Source organism: Oncorhynchus tshawytscha, linkage group LG10, assembly GCF_018296145.1.
Source record: "Oncorhynchus tshawytscha isolate Ot180627B linkage group LG10, Otsh_v2.0, whole genome shotgun sequence".
In the NCBI taxonomy this organism is placed as follows: domain Eukaryota; kingdom Metazoa; phylum Chordata; class Actinopteri; order Salmoniformes; family Salmonidae; genus Oncorhynchus; species Oncorhynchus tshawytscha.
This window is the reverse complement of record NC_056438.1, coordinates 66,671,611-66,692,684: the sequence shown is the minus strand read 5'-3', so window position 1 is coordinate 66,692,684 and position 21,074 is coordinate 66,671,611. Positions and strand designations below refer to the sequence as shown.

General features: G+C 40.6%; 2 protein-coding genes across 2 annotated transcripts; both read left to right on the top strand.

Moving 5' to 3' along the window:
• Positions 1 to 4,135: 4,135 nt before the first annotated feature.
• LOC112259625 (zinc finger protein 782) lies at positions 4,136 to 6,869 on the top strand. Its single transcript, XM_024434251.1, has 3 exons — positions 4,136 to 4,219; positions 4,601 to 4,727; positions 4,945 to 6,869. Exons 1-3 carry the CDS (start codon positions 4,136 to 4,138, stop codon positions 6,054 to 6,056), a joined length of 1,323 nt encoding a protein of 440 aa, XP_024290019.1. The 3' UTR covers positions 6,057 to 6,869.
• A 6,867-nt stretch (positions 6,870 to 13,736) lies between these two features.
• LOC112260715 (zinc finger protein 263) lies at positions 13,737 to 19,022 on the top strand. The gene is made up of 4 exons (XM_024436021.2): positions 13,737 to 14,296; positions 17,053 to 17,174; positions 17,333 to 17,447; positions 17,666 to 19,022. The coding sequence occupies exons 1-4, from the start codon at positions 14,092 to 14,094 to the stop codon at positions 18,766 to 18,768; spliced, it is 1,545 nt and encodes a 514-aa protein (XP_024291789.1). The 5' UTR covers positions 13,737 to 14,091; the 3' UTR covers positions 18,769 to 19,022.
• Positions 19,023 to 21,074: the final 2,052 nt, after the last annotated feature.

Sequence of the window (21,074 nt, the reverse complement as noted above, 5' to 3'; positions counted from 1 at the left end):
TACATCTCCTTACTCTTTCTTATTTATTGTTCTTACATCAGTCATCCCGAAACTCGAAAGGTGTAACAGTGACCATGTGTTAAGGGTGGAATGGTAGGGATCAGGGGGATGGAGAGGTGGGGTCAGGCTCAGAGGCTTCATGTTCTACGACAGGCCTGCAAGCACAACGATGTGCAATTCAATTGACTTCCACTGTAGTGAGATGGCTGCAAGAGGCAGGGAGGAGAGGGCCTCGGAACAGCCAGAGCTGTGGTTAGGGGTGTCGGGGTGTCCATCAGCATACTCATACACATTTTGATACATATTGTGTAAACAAATAATGTGTACACACATTGTTATATGAATAATTTATTAACTGCACTGTAATTTGTGTCCTGTCTCCAGAGTTGGTGGTGTGTGGAGATTCCAAGGGAAACATGGTTCAAGCAACCACCAAACATCAACTCCTGGAGCAGCAAGAAACCTGTAAGAGCTCTCCCTTTTCCTCTGATGAAACTGATGTCTTTTTTTCGATGATGATGAATATTATTTTGGATGGATTTTTCCCTAGGCACAGGATCAGTGTACTGTGACTCGCCAACAGCACAATGGTGATCTCGAAGTCCCATGACAGAACTGTCAAAATGTGGGACAGAAACACCAAGAAACAGGTGGATGTTATTCTAACTCGTAAATGTTCACATACTCAAATAATTTCTCAAAGAATGGATGAATAGTCACAGCAATATACTGTTTATGTTTGTATGCTTACACTATCTGCATCTCTGTACAGGCAGTGGTGGCAAAAGTACTTTATTGTCATACTTGAGTAAAAGTAAAGATACCTTTTAATATAAAATGACTAGTCATGCAGTGAAATACGACTTGAGAAGTCTAAAAGTATTTGGTTTTAAATATACTTAAGTATCAAAAGTAAATGGAATTGCTCAAATGTACTTAAGTATCAAAAGTATAAACCATTTCAAATTTCTTATATTAAACAAACCAGATGGCAACATTCTATTTGATTTATTTATTGGCGGATAGCCAGGAGAACACTCCAACAGTCAGACATAATTTACAAACAAAGCATTTGTTTTTAGTGAGTCCGCCAGATCTGAGGCAGTAGGGATGAGCAGGGATGATCGCTTGATAAGTTGTGAAATGGACCATTTTCCTGTCAAAATGTAACGAGTACTTTTGGGTGTCAGGGAAAATGTATTGAGTAAAAAGTACATTATTTTCTTTAGGAATGTAGTGAAGTAATAGTTGGCAAAAAAATATAAATAGTAAAGTACAGATACCCCAAAAACCTTAAGTAGTACTTTAAAGTATTTTTACTTAAGTACTTTGTGTGTGTGTGTGTGTGTGTGTTTACACTATTTCTCTGTGCTACTGTACGGGTGGGTTGGTTTGTGTGTGCGGGTCCTATTCTGGTCTTGGAGGTGAACCCACACTGCTCCAGTGAACTGGTATGTAGCGATGCACTGGGTGAGCTCTACTTCCTCTCCTGGAGAGAATAACCACCCAGTGTACACACAGTCATTGTATACACACACTGCTGTATACACACACTGCTCCATACACACACAGAGCCCTAATTAACTTACTCTCTCACAGATATATCAGTACTGCTGTACTGTTATGCATATTCTCTCATGCAGCTCAATCAACATCACCTGTTATCTTCTACAACGATCTAATATGCATACTCTTTATCTAATACCTCTACTTACACTACCGTTCAAAAGTTTGGGGTCACTTAGAAATGTTCTTGCCTAGAAGACCAGCATCCCGGAGTCGCCTCTTCATTGTTGACGTTGAGACTGGTGTTTTGCTGGTACTATTTAATGAAGCTGCCAGTTGAGGACTTGTGAGGCGTCTGTTTCTCAAACTAGACACTCTAATGTGCTTGTCCTCTTGCTCAGTTGTGCACCGGGGCCTCCCACTCCTCTTTCTATTCTGGTTAGGGCCAGTTTGCGCTGTTCTGTGAAGATAGTAGTACACAGCGTTGTACGAGATCTTCTATTTCTTGGCAATTAATCACATGGAATAGCCTTCATTTCTCAGAAAAAGAATAGACTGATGAGTTTGAGAAAAAAGTTATTTATTTCTGGCTGTTTTGAGCCTGTAATCGAACCCACAAATGCTGATGCTCCAGATACTCAACTGGTCTAAAGAAGGCTGTTTTTATTGCTTCTTTAATTAGCACAACAGTTTTCAGCTGTGCTAACATAATTGCTAAAGGGTTTTCTAAAAATCAGTTAGCCTTTTAAAGCTGCCACCCCCTGCTTCACGGTTGGGATGGTGTTCTTCGGCTTGCAAGCCCCCTTTTTCCACCAAAGATAACGATGGTCATTATGGCCAAACAGTTCAATTTTTGTTTCATCAGACCAGAGGACATTTCTCCAAAAAGTACAATCTTTGTACCCATGTGCAGTTGCAAACCGTAGTCTGGATTTTTTTATGGCGGCTTCTTCCTTGCTGAGCAGCCTTTCAGGTTATGTCGATATAGGACTCGTTTTACTGTGGATATAGATACTTTTGTACCTGTTTTCTCCAGCATCTTCACAAGGTCCTTTGCGGTTGTTCTGGGATTGATTTGCACTTTTCGCACCAAAGTACATTCATCACTAGGAGACAGAACGCGTCTCCTTCCTGAGTGGTATGACGGCTGCCTGGTCCCATGGTGTTTATACTTGCATACTATTTTTTTGTACAGATGAAAGTGGTACCTTCAGGCATTTGGAAATTGCTCCCAAGGATGAACCAGACTTGTGGAGGTTTACGTTTTTTTTTCTGAGGTCTTGGCTGATTTCTTTTGATTTTCCCATGATGTCAAGCAAAGAGGTGCTGTGTTTGAAGGTAGGCCTTGACTCAAATTATGTCAATTAGCCTATCAGAACCTTAGAAAGCCATGACTTCATTTTCTGGAATTTTCCAAGCTATTTAAAGGCATAGTCAACTTAGTGTATGTAAACTTCTGTTCCACTGGAATTGTGAAACAATTGTTTGCATCATGCACTAAGTAGATGTCCTAACCGACTTGCCAAAACTATAGTTTGTTAACAAGAAATTTGTGGAGTGGTTGAAAAACGAGTTTTAATGACTCCAACCTAAGTGTATGTAAACTTCCGACTTCGACTGTATGTACATGCCTTTAAAAACCTAAGAGAAGGACCTCAATGTAAATCAGCTATATTGCATGTAGTATGCAATAGTTACTTGAAATATATAAATGAAGTTTAATTTTAAGTTCACATTAAACTAGTTTTTTGTCCTTTGTTCCCCAGCTGTGTGTCAAACATGTTATTTCTCTTTTCTCTCCTTTAATAAATACCATACCACATTTTCAGAATGGTTGTGTGGATGAGAATGGAGATGACAATATTTGATCAGATATAAATAATAAATTTGTATGAATGGTTGAAAAGTGTTATTGTATTTTACCACAATGCGTTGTGCATTATAAATGCAAATAGCCTTGGCTGCATTTATAATAATGTCTGCCACTGCACTCTCCCCAACATGTAGCCATATCTATTTAACTAAAAAAAGAAGTTTTACTTTGTCGTATTTTTTTGTAAATAGATATGGCTGCTCTACGTGCAGACAAGAATACACCTAGCCCAAACCGCTGCATGATGGCGGTACTTTTCCCTTTACGTCGTTTGTAACATGACACACGACGTAAAATAAATAATACCGCCATCCTGTGGCCGGTTTGGGCCTGAATACACCCTGGTACTTTGCCAGTGTCAAACTATACCACATTTGAAGGGCTGTTGCAGTCTCATATTTACGGTAATACCTTATGAGTTGAACGGAAGTGCGATTACATACGAATATCCCACTTCCAACATTGCTGCTATTTATCAACAACATTGTTTGCGCGACTCGTTCTCTTCTTACACATACCAAATTGGGCCATTTGCCATAGTGTTAGAACTATAAATAAACGGATTGTTTCTTACACATTGGCTAGTTAGAGAATTGTAATTCTATTTACTTAATCACAGAGAATCCTGGGTTGGACAAGATGGCCAGCTGCAATTTTCAGGCGCAGTTGGTATCCATTCTTGAGGTATTGGCTAAAGCAGCTGTAGCAGAAATAAACAAACGTGTAGATGATAGCTGTGCTGTTATACGTTTGGAAATGACCCAAAGCCAGCGTGATATTGATGTACTGAAAAAGAAGTGTCAAATGATGGAGAGCGAGCTGAAGAAGACACGAGGACGAGTCAGGAGAAAAGGTAGTACTTCACGGTAATTTGATTGCATCTTGAACAAATGAATAAAAACACAAATGTGTGAAAAATCCTAATAATTGACTGAATACAATTATTTTCCAGGTTTTTACCCCATGTTATCAGAGAGATCTTCATATCCAGTCAAGATTGTTTTGAACAAGCAGAGGAGTAACTCACAGTGGGGAGAAGACAATATGGCAGTTGAAGAGGACTCTCATCTCCATGTGTGATACATCACCTTTTAGAGTTATAGAGGCCTGACCTTCTGGATCAATTCTGTTATTGGAATATCAGGAGAATTTACCGCCTTCGTGTGATTCATGAGTATAAAAAGTGTTAGATATGGTGTGCGCCCAGAGTAATAACCTCAGTCCTTGTTACAGCCTACAGATGTGGAGCAGAGAGTGGAGACTGAACCCATACTGATCAAGGATGAGGAGACAGCAGAGGACGTGTGGAAGACTGACCCTCAGGAAGAGCTCAGGATTACTGGAGAGGGTGGGTGTGACCATAAGGGGTACTGCTCTGTCTGTCTATGGAAGAATGTGTGGGTGTGGTGGTATGCACGTTCCAAATTGCCACATTGCTGTCGGGTGTTTTATGTTCTGGCATATGGCGTGCATGTACGCACACAGTCCGTTCAAAAGCAGTCGTATTTTGCAATTGTTAAGGGTCTTTTATAATGTTTAATTTATGTTGTTCCCCAAATCTGTAGAGCCTGGTTCCAAGCCTGGGAAATCACCATCCTTTGAGCAACGGCACTGTGATGAGGACTTCATCACACAAGCCAATATATCTCCCAGAGACTCCGTGGAACATTACCCCAATTCTGATCGTCCAGAGGAACAAGGAACACCCCGGCTCTCATCTACAAAGGTGTTCAGCACAGAGCAGCACCAGCCAGATGAGGACTCACTAGACCTAGTGATGGTGAAAGATGAGAAAGAGGAGGAGCTGGATCAGACCACAACCCTGGCAGGACCTGACCAGTTTGTCATGGATGACAATGATGGGCAGCTGTGGACCTCTGTGGGTCCAGGCAGAAACACTGACCCTGATGGCCACCCAGATTTCTCCTTTCATTCCACAGAAGAGTACTCTCAGAATATCTCAATTTTCCCATCTCATAGTGGGCTGCCATCCATTCCTACGATGACCAATGAAGTGGGGCCACCGCTTCACTCTTCTATATGGAAACCACATGCTAATATGTTCAGTGCAGCAAAACACATTAAAAGACATATCAGGACATCGGCTGATGAGAATAGACAACAGATGCCAGAGGGACAGAGTAGCGAGACGCTGAACTCAAATAATGTAGGTAATAGTTTAGCTCTACAGTCAAGGCAGCATCAATACAGGGCTTCAGAAGCAACAGTGAGATTGAGTGAGTGCATGACAGGGTCAAACATGGCCACCACCTCCACCTTCTCTGGATACAGCCTGAGTCACAGTAGTTTTAACATGGTGAAGAGAATGAGGACTCAGTGGAGGTCGGGCGGCACTACCGAGAGGCGTTTCAGCTGCACCTTTTGTGGGAAGAGCTTCCAGCGTCTCTGCCAGCTCAAAGTACACCTCCGAAGTCACACCGGAGAGAAACCGTACACCTGCGATCAGTGTGGCAGGAGTTTTACCCAGCAGTGCAACCTGATCAGACATGCTATGGTCCACAGCGGGGAGAAGCCCTACGAGTGCACACAGTGTGGGAAGTGCTTCACCCGGCGCTCCAAAATGACATCACATCAGAGAACTCACATAGGAGAGAGTCCGGTGTCTCAATACGTGATACCTGCATACCCTGGGGATCCACACACAAGTTTAATGTAGTCTCAGAACAAATAGGAACATAATTTTAGTTTTTCTGTAACTCTTTCTACATGGAAATGTGGTGCAGAAGGTATTTTGACAAGCTTTTCCTCCAAATTGATTTGTGCTTTTCTTGTTTGATTGTTGAAGGCTTGATTTTGAGAGTCAATCTGTCTTTTAGATCAATAATACTAATACATGAGACCTATATGTAGAGCTTTTCAATGACCCAAAATTGCTTTACAATTGTTGAAAAAAATTATCACAAGACAGCACCAGACTAACAGCAGGAGAAACAAAGAGAATGGGGAGGGGCTTAAAGTAAGGACAAGAGTGTGTGTAGGTGCTTTTTTTTCAATTAGATTTCCTCAACTCCTGCATCTTTTCTTCCTAGTCCTTTCTCGCCTCCTTTGGAAAAAAGGTCAAAATAATGGAGGAGAGGGGGTGAGGAGAGTGGTGTGGACGAAAATGTGCTTTTATGGAATGAGATGGTCCTTATCCATCAGGCAAAGGACGTTTACCGGGGTGGATCCCAAAATAAATGTGTAAAGCGATTTTTAAAAATTAAGTTAGTTTTGCAATACATTTTATACATAAAAGGTTAAGTAGCATATTGTTTTTAAATGTGTGCATGCTTTTCCCCGACGACAATACAACCGCTGATTCAAAGGGTGTGTGGAAGAAATGTTAAAACTCTTCTGTGCTAGGATACACTTGTGCTTCCTCGTCAAAAGGGGGGCTATCAAGAAGGGGAAGACGTCTTAGTTTGCCTAATAACGAATAGAGTACCACAGTATGAGTCATAATACCCATAAAACCTAGCGGTCAAACTAACATGGTTTCTATTGTTATTCCACCATAAATTGTTCCCATTGGGGATTTTAGAAACACTTCAAATATGGGCTGCGTTTCATGTAGGCTTACCCTGACATGACATTTTGATAACCATGTAAATATCTCAATTAAGTATTTACCCCCCCAAAATGTAATGCTAATGTGGCTATCATAAGAACTACAAATGCCATGATGATCTAGACGAGACTGTCGAGGCAAAGGTAAGAATCTCTGGATTAACTATCTGTTAGCTAAATGTAGTAATGAATAAACTCGCAAAATGTTTTTCAATTGACAGTTCCGTGAACTGTCTTGTGCAAGTTGTAAATTGACACTACCTGTTAGCAAAGGCGTCAGTTAGAGATGACATGCAGGAGCTTACAGGGATTTGTAGTTTTGCATAATGCCTACGTTGACGCTAATTAGCATTTTCGAATCTGAGTAAATAGAGTCGAATATATTGATTAAAGTTACCTTGTCCGAGAGATTTACATGGTTATCAAAACGTTAAGATAATCCATCCACCTGTTAGGGTTAGGTAGCATATCAAGAAGCTTATTAAACAGCATGATCATTACAGAGGTGCACTTTGTGCTGAGGACAAAAAAAGGCCACTCTGAAATATGCAGTTTTGTCATACAACACAATGCCACAAATGTCTCAAGTTTTGAGGGAGCGTGCAATTGGCATGCTGACTGCAGAAATGTCTACCAGAGCTGTTTCCAGATCATTTAATATGAATTTCTCTACCATAAGCAGCCTCCAAAGTCTCAATACATGGTACCCGCATACCCTGGGGATCCACACACAAGTTTAATGTCGTCTCAGACCAGATGGAACAAAGTTAATAATTGGATAATTTTTTGGATAACATTTTCTATGGGAAAAGTTGGTACATAAAGTATTTTGAGACATTTTGACTAGATTTTCCTCCAAATTCATTTGTGAAATGTTTTTCATGTTTGACTGTTAAGGGCTCCTCATTTCTATTTTATTTCAATAACCTATTTAAAAAAAACATTTCTCATTTACAATGTGACTCCAAAATGACACAATACATTATTTACTATGAATTTATATTGGGCACAACATAATCCGAAACACAACCAAAACAAACTGCAAATGCATCCAACAAGTTTGTAGAGTCACAAGCTTGATTTAGTCATTGCGTGCTAGGAATATGGGACCAAATACTAAACATTTGACTAAATGTAATACACTACAGTTGAAGTCAGAAGTTTACATACACCTTAGCCAAATACATTTAAACTCAGTTTTTCACAATTCCTGACATTTAATCCTAGTAAAAATTCCCTGTCTTAGGTCAGTTAGGATCACCACTTTATTTTTAGAATGTGAAATGTCAGAATAATAGTAGAGAGAATGATTAATTTCAGCTTTTATTTCATCACATTCTCAGTGGGTCAGAAGTTTACATACACTTAATTAGTATTTGGTAGCATTGCCTTTAAATTGTTTAATATGGGTCAAATGTTTTGGGTAGCCTTCCACAACCTTCCACAATAAGATGGGTGAATTATGGCCTATTCCTCTTGACAGAGCTGGTGTAACTTAGTCAGGTTTGTAGGCCTCCTTGCTCGCACACACTTTTTCAGTTCTGCCCACACATTTTCTTTATGATTGAGGTCAGGGCTTTGTGATGGCCAATCCAATACCTTGACTTTGTTGTCCTTAAGCCATTTTGCCACAACTTTGGAAGTATGCTTGGGGTCATTGTCCATCTGGAAGACCAATTTGAGAACAAGCTTTAACTTCCTGACTGATGTCTTGAGATGTTGCTTCAAATTATCCAGATAATTTCCCTCATGAAGCCATCTATTTTGTGAAGTGCACCAGTCCCTCCTGCAGCAAATCACCCCAACAACATGATGCTGCCACCCCCGTGCTTCACAGTTGGGATGGTGTTCTTTGGCTTGCAACCCTCCCCCTTTTTCCTCCAAACATAACAATGGTCATTATGGCCAAACAGTTCTATTTTTGTTTCATCAGACCAGAGGACATTTCTCCAAAGCCTTTCAGGTTATGTCGATATAGGACTCGTTTTACTGTGGATATAGTCAATTATGACAAGCATACCCATAACATGATGCAGCCACCACCATGCTTGAAAATATGAAGAGTGGTACTCAGTGATGTGTTGTTGGATTTGCCCCAAACACTTTGTATTCAGGACATAAAGTTAATTTCTTTGCCACATTTTTTGCAGTTTTACTATAGTTCCTTATTGCAAACAGGATTTGTGTTTTGGGATATTTTTATTCTGTACAAGCATCCTTCATTTCCAGCAGCAGCATACTACCCTGCATCGGACACTAAATGCTGCTGGAAGTGGTGTTGCAGGGCCAGTAGAAGGCACCCTTTCCTCTGGTCTGAAAAAAATATCCCAATGGACCAGGGCAGTGATTGGGGACATTGCCCTGTGTAGGGTGCCATCTTTCGGATGGGATGTTAAATGGGTGTCCTGACTCTGTGGTCACTAAAGAGCCCATGGCATTTATCGTAAGAATAGGGTTCTTAACCAGGCTAAAATCCCAATATTGCCCTCATACGGTCACCTAATCAAACCGAGCTTACAATTGACTCCTTCATCCGATCCCCTGTAACTATTCCCCAGGTTGTTGCTGTAAATGAGAATGGGTTCTCAGTCCACCAAAAGAAGACCACCAAATACTCTTGAAATCTCCATCCCTAACTACAACATTTTCAGACAAGATAGAAAGGCCAAAGGGGATGGTGTTGCAATCTACTGCAGAGAGAGCCTGCAGAGTTCTGTCCTACTATCCAGGTCTGTACCCAAACAATTTGAACTTCTACTTTTAAAAATCCACCTCTCTAAAAACAAGTATCTCACTGTTGCCGCCTGCTATAGACCACCCTCTGCCCCCAGCTGTGCTCTGGACACCATATGTGAACTGATTGCCCCCCATCTATCTTCAGAGCTCGTGCTGCTAGGTGACCTAAACTGGAACGTGCTTAACACCCCAGCCAACCTACAATCTAAGCTTGATGCCCTCAATCTGACAAAAATTATCAATGAACCTACTAGGTACCACCCCAAAGCCTTAAACACGGGCACCCTCATAGATATCATCCTAACCAAATTGCCCTCTAAATACACCTCTGCTATTTTCAACCAAGATCTCAGCAATCACTGCCTCATTGCCTGCATCCGTAATGGGTCAGTGGTCAAATTACCTCCACTCATCACTGTCAAACACTTCAGCGAGCAGGCCTTTCTAATAGACCTGGCCTGGGTATCCTGGAAGGATATTGACCTCATCCTGTCAGTAGAGGATGCCTGTTTTTTTTTTAAATGCCTTCCTCACCATCTTAAATAAGCACGCCCCATTCAAGACATTTAGAACCAGAAACAGATATAGCCATTGGTTCTCTCCAGACCTGACTGCCCTTAACCAACACAAAAACATCCTATGGCGTTCTGCATTAGCATTGAACAGCCCCCATGATATGCAACTTTTCAGGGAAGTTAGAAACCAATATACACAGGCAGTTAGAAAAGCCAAGGCTAGCTTTTTCAAGCCGAAATTTGCTTCCTGCAACACAAACTCAAAACTAAATGCATGCTCTTCAACCGATCGCTGCCTGCACCTGCCCGCCCGTCCAGCATCACTACTCTGGACAGTTCTGACTTAGAATATGTTGACAACTACAAATACCTGGGTGTCTGGTTAGACTGTAAACTCTCCTTCCAGACTCGCATCAAACATCTCCAATCCAAAGTTAAATCTAGAATTGGCTTCCTATTTCGCAACAAAGCATCCTTCACTCATGCTGCCAAACATACCCTTGTAAAACTGACCATCCTACCGATCCTCGACTTCGGCGATGTCATTTACAAAATAGCCTCCAATACCCTACTCAACAAATTGGATGCAGTCTATCACAGTTCCTCCGTTTTGTCACCAATGCCCCATCTACTACCCACCACTGCGACCTGTACACTCTCGTTGGCTGGCCCTCGCTTCATACTCCTCGCCAAACCCACTGGCTCCAGGTCATCTACAAGACCCTGCTAGGTAAAGTCCCCCTTTATCTCAGCTCGCTGGTCACCATAGCAGCACCCACCTGTAGCACGCGTTCCAGCAGGTACTGTATATCTCCCTGGTCACCCCCAAAACCAATTCTTTCTTTGGCCGCCTCTCCTTCCAGTTCTCTGCTGCCAATGACTGGAACGAACTACAAAAATCTCTGAAACTGGAAACACTTATCTCCCTCACTAGCTTTAAGCACCAACTGTCAGAGCAGCTCACAGATTACTGCACCTGTACATAGCCCACCTATAATTTAGCCCAAACAACTACCTCTTCCCCTACTGTATTTATTTTGCTCCTTTGCACCCCATTATTTATTTTTCTACTTTGCACATTCTTCCACTGCAAATCTACCATTCCAGTGTATTACTTGCTGTATTGTATTTACTTTGCCACCATGGCCTTTTTTGCCTTTACCTCCCAAATCTCACCTCATTTGCTCACATTGTATATAGACTTATTTTTCTACTGTATTATTGACTTTATGTTTGTTTTACACCATGTGTAACTGTGTTGTATGTGTCGAACTGCTTTGCTTTATCTTTGCCAGGTCGCAATTGTAAATGAGAACTTGTTCTCAACTTGCCTACCTGGTTAAGTAAAGGTGAAATAAAAAAATAGAAGTCAACTTACCTAGTAAAATAAAGGTTAAATAGAAAATGTACTCTGTCATTTAGGTTAGTATTGTGGAGTAACTACAATCAGTGGGGTAAAGTACTTATGCAAAAATACTTTAGAGTACCACTTACGTTGTTTTTTGGGGAATCTTTACTATTTATATTTTTGACAACTTTTTACTTCACTACATTCCTCAAGAAAATAATGTACTTTTTACTACATACATTTTCTCTGACACCCGAAAGTACTTGTTACATTTTGAATGCTTAGCAGGATAGGAAAATGGTCCAATTCACACACTTATCAAGAGAACATCCCTGGTTATCCCTACTGCGTCTGATCTGACTCACTAAACACAAACACTTCATTTATAAGTTGTCTGAATGTTGGAGTGTGCCCCTGGCTAAAAAAACAAGAACATTGTGCCATCTGGTTTGCTTAATGTAAAGAATTTGAAATTATTTATACTTTTACTTTCGATACTTAAGTATATTTATTACCAAATACTTTTAGTATTTTACTGGTTGACTTTCACTTTTACTTGAGTCATTTTCTATTAAGGTATGTTTACTTTGACTCAAGGTTGACAATTAGGTACTTTTTCCACCACTGACTACAATGTTATGCTGTCCTCTGTTTCTCCGATCACAGCCATTAAACTATACAGTGGGGCAAAAAAGTATTTAGTCAGCCACCAATTGTGCAAGTTCTCCCACTTAAAAATAATTATTTTCCACCATAATTTGCAAATAAATTCATTAAAAAATCCTACAATGTGATTTTCTGGATTTTTTTTCTCTCATTTTGTCTGTCATAGTTGAAGTGTACCTATAATGAAAATGACAGGGCTCATCTTTTTACGTGGGAGAACGTGCACAATTGGTGGCTGACTAAATACATTTTTGCCCCACTGTAACTGTTTTTAAGTCACCATTGGCCTCACGGTGAAATCCCTGTGCTGTTTCCTTCCTCTTGCAACTGAGTTAGGAAGGCCACCTGTGTCTTTGTAGTGACTGGGTGTATTGATACACCATCCAAAGTGTAAGTATTAACTTCACCATGCTCAAAGGGATATTCAATGTTTTTATTTATTTATTTCACCTTTATTTAACCAGGTAGGCTAGTTGAGAACAAGTTCTCATTTACAACTGCGACCTGGCCAGGAGAAAGCAAAGCAGTTAGATACATACAACAACACAGAGTTACACATGGAATAAACAAACATACAGTCAATAATACAGTAGAAAAAGTCTATATACAGTATTAGCAAATGAGGTAGAATGAGGGAGGTAAGACAATAAATTGGCCATAGTGGCGAAACAATTACATTAAAACAATTAAACACTGGAGTGATAGATGTGCAGAAGATGAATGTGCAAGTAGAGATACTGGGGTGCAAAGGAGCAAAATAAATAACAGTATGTGGATGAGGTAGTTGGATGGGCTATGTACAGGTGCAGTCTGCTTTTAGAATGATTTTATTTTACCCATCTACCAATAGGGGCCTTTCTTTGTGAGGCATTGGAAAACTTCCCTGGTCTTGTGATTGAATTTGTGTTTGAAATTCACTGCTCGACTGAGGCACCTTACAATTATCTGTAAGTGTGGGGTACAGAGATGAGGTAGTCATTCAAAAATCATGTTAAAACACTATTATTGCACACAGAGTGAGTCCATGCAACTTATGTGACTCAAGCAAATGTTTACTTCTGAACTTATTTAGGCTTGCCATAAGAGAATTCAGCTTTTCATTTTGAATTAATTAGTAAAAATGTCTAAAAACATAATTCGACTTTGACAATATGGGGTATTGTGTGTATGCCAGTGATACAAAATCCAAATGTAATCCATTTTAAATGCAGGCTGTCACATAGCATCATGTGGAAAATGTCAAGGGCTGTGAATACTTTCTGAAGGCCTATTATGCATTAATAACCAAGTGTGCCACCTGCATATTTTTTGTCTTCTAGATATGGCTACCTTTCACTGTATATGCAAATTAGAATATACCCTGTTATTTTCTGGCCAGTGCTAATTCATAACATTTTTGAAAGGCTGTTGCACTCTGATATTTACGGTAATAAATAAACTTAACAAGATGAACTGAAGAGCGATGGCAGGGGCTTCAAGACTTCACAGCAGAAACACTACAAGGGCTATTGTCGCTAGGAAATGTCCCGCCCTAACAGGAGTAGTTCGAACCTGTGTAGGGACCTGATAATAACTTTTTTTTCTTCTTTTTTTTAAAACAGAAAAGCAGGTTGATGTTTTTTTTAATTTATATTTTACTTACATATTTCGATTTTTGGGATCTTTATTATTCACCCGCACAGTAGGTGGCGGAATGCACATCACATTGTTGCGAACGCCATTATACCACAGAAGAAGAAGAACAATTGCGCATATCTCCCGCTTCACTACATTGTTGTCATTTATCAACATATACGGCTTGTTTTTTGCACGTTATCTTGGAAATTGAATAGTATTTACTTCACACAAGAAATACGCATCTGTAATTTGGGCTGGACAAGATGGCGAGCTGCAATTTTCAGGCGCAGTTGGTATCGGTTATGGAGGTATTGGCTAAAGCAGCAGTAGCAGAAATAAACAAACGTGTAGATGATAGCTGTGCTGTTATACGTTTGGAAATGACCCAAAGCCAGCGAGATATTGATGTACTGAAAAGGAAGTGGCAAATGATGGAGAGCGAGCTGGAGAAGACACGCAGACGAAAAGGTACTGTTAGTTGATGTGTTACTTTTTATTGTAAATGTATAGCCTGGAACGTCTGAATTATACTGGATTCAACGTCCGGCATAAATGAGCGTTTGGATCAGGAAAGTTGACTCACGATCTCTACCAATCAGAATGTAAAAAATAGTTTAATTTACTTTACCGGTTGGGCCGTTGGCATGTAGGAATATGTGTGAGCCACAGGAAAGTATAATAAAATCAACTTTTCAAAGTGCTTGTAGTTTATTAATATTTCTATCACCTGAAGCATGCACACAATTTGAAAATACATGCACACCACCATGCATACTTGCCTAGCTCCGTAATGGTTTTGTGCATGCTTCAGGTTATAGAAATCTGAATGCACTATTTATTTAATTAGGCAAGTCAGTTAATACTAAGAACAAATTCTTATTTTACAATGATGACCAAACCCTCCCCTAAACCAGGATGATGCTGGGCCAATTGTGCTTTGCCCTATGTGACTCCCGATCACAACCATTTGTGATACAGCCCGGGATTGAACCAGGGTCTGTAGTGATGCTGCGCCACTCGAGAGCACTTTGAAAGGTTGATTTAATTATACTTTCCTGTGGATATTGTCTCACAATCAAATTGTATTTGTCACATGCGCCGAATACAACAGGTGTAACGTAAACTCTTACATCGCCTTGGTCTGTAAAATTGCCCTTACTTTAGCACCCCAAAAACGTAATACTTCCAGATCAACTGTAATGTCAATACCATTGTAAAGCACAATTTCTCCCCTTTCCAACAGAATCAATTACATGACCTAAACGCTGCCCTTTTCTGCATAATTCAAGCAGGCAATGAGCCCCGTCGGGTCTTTTTAAAAACGGCGGGTGGGGAAGCGAAACTAATGCGTGATAGTGAGAAGGAGAGATGTTGTGTAGGAAAATTGCTTTTTTTCACTCGATCTGTCAAACTTATCACCTTATCGCCTCTAAAATGTAAATAAAACACTATAAAGAGTTTTTATATAATGTGTCATTACATACCTATTTGAAGGTTTGTGTCGAATTTGAATCGGGTTTTTAAGGTGGTGCTAAAGTGATCTTAGACATGAACAATTGTACACCTCCAAAAGTCTGGTTCATCCATGGGAGCAATTTCCAAACGCCTGAAGGTACCATGTTCATCTGTACAAACAATAGTATGCATGTATAAACACCATGGGACCATGCAGTCTTCATACTTCTCAGGAAGGAGACTCATTGTGTCTCCTAGAGATGAATGTACTTTGGTGCGAAAAGTGCAATTCAATCCCGGAACAACAGCAAAGGACCTTGTGAAGATGCTGGAGGAAAAGGGTACAAAGGTATCTATATCCACAGTGAAAACAAGTCCTATATCGACATAACCTGAAAGGCCGCTCAGCATGGAGAAGCCACTGCTCCATAACCGCCATTAAAAAAAGCCAGACTATGGATTTGCAACCGCACATGGGGACAAAGTTCGTACTTTCTGGAGAAATGTCCTCTGGTCTGATGAAACAAAAATAGAACTGTTTGGCCATAATGACCATCGTTGTGTTTGGAGGGAAAAGGGGGAGGCTTGTGCGGGTGCTTTGCTGCAGGAGGGACTGGTGCACTTCACAAAATAGATGGCATCATGAGGATGGAAAATTATGTGGATTTATTGAAGCAACATCTCAAGACATCAGTCAGGAAGTTAAAGCTTGGTCGCAAATGGGTCTTCCAAATGGACAATGACCCCAAGCATACTTCCAAAGTTGTGGCAAAATGGCTTAAGGACAGCAAAGTCAAGGTATTGGAGTGGCCATCACAAATACCTGATCTCAATCCCAAAGAAAATGTGTGGGCAGAACTGAAAAGGCGTGTGCGAGCAAGGAGGCCGACAAACCTGACTCCGTTACACCAGCTCTGTCAAGAGGAATAGGCCATAATTCACCCATCTTATTGTGGAAGGTTGTGGAAGGCTACCCAAAACATTTGACCCATATTAAACAATTTAAAGGCAATGCTACCAAATACTAATTAAGTGTATGTAAACTTCTGACCCACTGAGAATGTGATGAAATAAAAGCTGAAATTAATCATTCTCTCTACTATTATTCTGACATTTCACATTCTTAAAATAAAGTGGTGATCCTAACTGACCTAAGACAGGGAATTTTTACTAGGATTAAATGTCAGGAATTGTGAAAAACTGAGTTTAAATGTATTTGGCTAAGGTCTATGTAAACTTCTGACTTCAACTGTATGTACATGCAGGTAGGGGGAAAAGTGACTTGGCAATCAGGATAAATAATACAGAGTAGTAGCGGCGTATGTGAAGTGTGTTTTGTGAGCTTATGTAGTGTATGTGTGTGTTGGAGTGTGAGTGTGGATAGAGCTGGTGCAAGAGAGTCAGTACAAGTAGTCAGGGAAGCCATTTGATTAACTGTTCAGCAGTCTTATGGCTTGGTGGGTAGAAGCTGTTCAGGAGCCTTATGTTCCCAGACTTGGCACTCCGGTACCGCTTGCCGTACCGCTTTTCCTACCAGCTCAAGGATCAACGACAACTGGTTAAGTAAGTTAAAACATGATTTTATTCAACATTCTGGCTTGTGAGGTCGTGAGAGAACTTTCCTGATCCTGACGCTCATTTATGCCCGATATAGAATTCAAGGAAATTTTACGTCGCATCTCCAGACTAGTAAATTGATAGTATATGCAAAACCCAAATGTGTGAATAGCCTAATATTTAATATTTGACTGAAAACAATTATTTTCCAGGTTTTTACCCCGTGGCTGCAGAGAGATCTTCATATCCAGTCAAGATTGTTTTGAAAAAACAGAGCAGTAACTCACAGTGCAGAGACGAAGAGCTGGCTGTTGAAAAGGACTCTCAACCCCAGGTATGATACATCACCTTTAACAATTACAGAGACCTGACATCTTGATCAATTCTGATATTGGATTATCAGGAGATTTTTGCGCTTTTGTGTGATTTATGAGTATGAAAAGGGTTAGATATGCTGTTTGTCCAGAGTAATAACCTCAGTCCCTGTTACAGCCTACAGATGTGGAGCAGAGAGTGGAGACTGAACCCATACTGATCAAAGATGAGGAGACAGCAGAGGACGTGTGGAAGACTGACCCTCAGGAAGAGCTCAGGATTACTGGAGAGGGTGGGTGTGACCATAAGGGGTACTGCTCTGTCTGTCTATGGAAGAATGTGTGGGTGTGGTAGTATGCACATTCCAAATTGCTACATTGGTGTTGGGTGCTTCATGTTCTGGCATATGGAGTGCACATACGCACACAGTCAGTTCTAAAGCAGATGTATTTTGCAACTGTTAAGGGTCTTTTATAATGTTTATTTTATGTTGATCCCCCAAATCTTTAGAGTCTGGTTCCAAGCCTGGGAAATCACCATCCTTTGGGCAACAGCACTGTGATGAGGACTTCATCACGCAACCCAATATATCTCCCAGGGACTCAGTGGAACATTACCCAAATTCTGATCGTCCAGAGGAACCAGGCACACCCCAGCTCGCATCTACAGAGGTGTTCAGTACAGAGCAGCACCGGCCAGACGAGGACTCACTAGACCTAGTGATGGTGAAAGAGGAGGAGCTGGATCAGACCATGACCCTGGCAGGACCTGACCAGTTTGTCATGGATGAGACTGATGGGCAGCTGTGGACCTCTGTGGATCCAGGCAGAGACACTGACCCTGATGGTCACCCAGATTTCTCCTTTCATTCCACAGAAGAGTACTCTCAGAATATCTCAATGGTCCCATCTCATAGTGGGCTGCCATCTGTTCCTACTATGACAGATGATGTAGGGCCATCGCTTCACTCTTCTATATGGAAACCACATGCTAACATGTTCAGTGCAGCAGCACACATGAAAAGACATGTCAGGACATTGGCTGATGAGACTAGACAACAGATGCCAGAGGGACAGAGCAGTGAGATGCTGAACTCAAGTAATGAAGGAAATAGTTTAGCTCTACAGCCAAGACTGCATCAATACAGGGCTTCAGAAGCAACAGTGAGATTGAGTGAGTGCATGACAGGGTCAAACATGGCCACCACCTCCACCTTCTCTGGATACAGCCTGAGTCACAGTAGTTTTAACATGGTGAAGAGAATGAGGAGTCAGTGGAGATCAGGCGGCACCACCGAGAGGCGATTCAGCTGCACCTTCTGTGGGAAGAGCTTCCAGCGTCTCTGCCAGCTCAAAGAACACCTCCGAAGTCACACCGGAGAGAAACCGTACACCTGTGAACAGTGTGGCAGGAGTTTTACCAAGCAGTGCAACCTGATCAGACATGCTATGGTCCACAGTGGGGAGAAACCGTATGAGTGCACACAGTGTGGGAAATGCTTCACCCGGCGCTCCAAAATGACGTCACATCAGAGAACTCACATAGCAGAGAATGCAGTGTCTCAATACATGGTACCCGCATACCCTGGAGATCCACACACAAGTTTAATGTAGTCTCAGAACAGATGGAACAAATAGAAACTTAATTGCATTGTTTTTCGCTAACACTTTCTATGTGAAATTGTGGTACAGAAGGTATTTTGAGACGTTTTGACAAGTTTTTCCTACGAATTGATATGTGAATATGTTTTCATGTTTGACTGATGGCTCATCACTTTCATTATAACAACTTATTTACAACTGGTAACAATGTGTGTTTGTACCACAAAATCATAAAAACAATGTTATATAATAAATAATCATATTGATTTCATGAGTCAATCTGCACTTTTAGATGAATGATAATACATGGGACAATTATATAGCGCTTCTCAATGACCCAAAGTCGATTTAGAATTGTAGAAACTAAAAAAAAACTGACCACTACAAGACAACACCAGCAGGGAGAAACTTTAAAAAATGAAAAGAAGGGGGAGGGCCTTACAGTAGGGAAAATAGTGTGATGTGTCCTTAGTCCTCGTCTCTTTTTGAAAAAGGTCCAAGGTAATGGAGGAGTAGCGACAAGGAGAGTGATGGACATAAATGTGCTTGTATTTAATGAGACAGTCCTTGTCCACTTGAGCATCATCAGGGAAGGACGGTTACAGGGATGGATCCCAAAATAAATGAGTAAAATGATAATTTGTTTAAGTTAGTTGTGCAAGACATTTTATAGATAAAATTATAAATAGCATATCATTTTTAAAGGTGAACTGCATTCACTGATTGCGCTTGTGATACTTCCGGTGCTCATTAAGAAATACAGCAGCCATTCCTGAAGGCCAAAATAGTTGTCTTTGTGGTTTAATGTGGATGTTTCTTTGCCCCTTCAATCACAACAAACAAACAGGGACAAGGGTGAGTAACAGTGAGTTAAGCTAGCTTTGATACAATTGAATGCATTCAACTGCAATGTGTATTTTTAGGGGTAATCAGAGAGGAGCGGGGGGCTGCCTTAATCGACATCCACTTCATCGGCACCTGTGGAACAGTCTTGCTCAGGGATAGGATGACAGATTTTTAACATGTCAGCCCAAGGATTCGGTCCAGCAACCTTTTGGTGACTGGCCCAACGCTCCTACCCACCAGGCTACCTGCCTGACTTAGAAGTTTTGAAGTTAACTTCTGTTGATCTCATGATGATCTGCTAATTCAGTTCTATGTGTAGACTAAAGCCTGTGTTGATCTTGTGTTTAGCCAACCTGACAGCAGCTAGCTAGCTAGCACAGTTTCGAGATAGGCTAGCTGGGTGATATTTCTCTGTCAAATCAGTTACAGTGCATTCAGAAAGTATTCATATCCATTGACTTATTCCACACTTTGTTACAGCCTGAATTCAAAATGTATTATTTTTAAAAATTACACACTATCCCATAATGATAGTGATAACATATTCTTTTGCAAATGCATTGAAAATTAAATACAGTATTCACATCCCTGAGTCAATACATGTTAGAATCACCTTTGGCAGCGATTACAGCTGTGAGTCTTTCTGGGTAAGTCTTTAAGAGCTTTGCACCTAGATTGTACAATATTTGCACATTATTATTATTTTTTATTCCTCAAGCTCTGGCAAGTTGGTTGTTGAGCATTGCCAGACAGCAATTTTCAAGTCTTGCCATAGATTTTCAAGCAGATTGTAACCACTCATTAACATTTTAATGTTGTCTTGTAAGCAACTCCAGTGTATATTTGGCGTTGTGTTTTAGGTTATTGTTATTATATCCAGAACATAAAGTTTATTTCTTTGCCATATTTTTTGCAGTTTTACTTTAGTTCCTTATTGCAAACAGGATGTATGATTTGGATTTTTAAAATTCTGTACAGGCTTCCTTCTTTTAGCTCTGTCATTTAGGTTAGTATTGTGGAGTAATTACAATGTTAAGCTGTCCTCCATTTGATCTTATCAGTCATTCAACTCTAACTGTTTTAAAGTCATCATTGGCCTTGCCATGAAATCCCTGAGCAGTTTTCTTCCTCTCTGGCAACTGAGTTAGGAAGTCTGGCTACTGAGGACGCCTTTATCTTTGTAGTTACTGGGTGTATTGATACACCATCCCAAAGTGTAATTAATGCTCAAAGGGATATTCAATGTCTGCATTTTTTTACCCATCTAAACTCAGCAAAAAAAGAAACGTCCCTTTTTCAGGACCCTGTCTTTCAAAGATAATTCGTCAAAATCCAAATAACTTCACAGATCTTCATTGTAAAGGGTTTAAACACTGTTTCCCATGCTTGTTCAATGGACCATAAACGATTAATGAACATGCACCTGTGGAAGAGTCATTAAGACACTAACAGCTTACAGACAGTAGGCAATT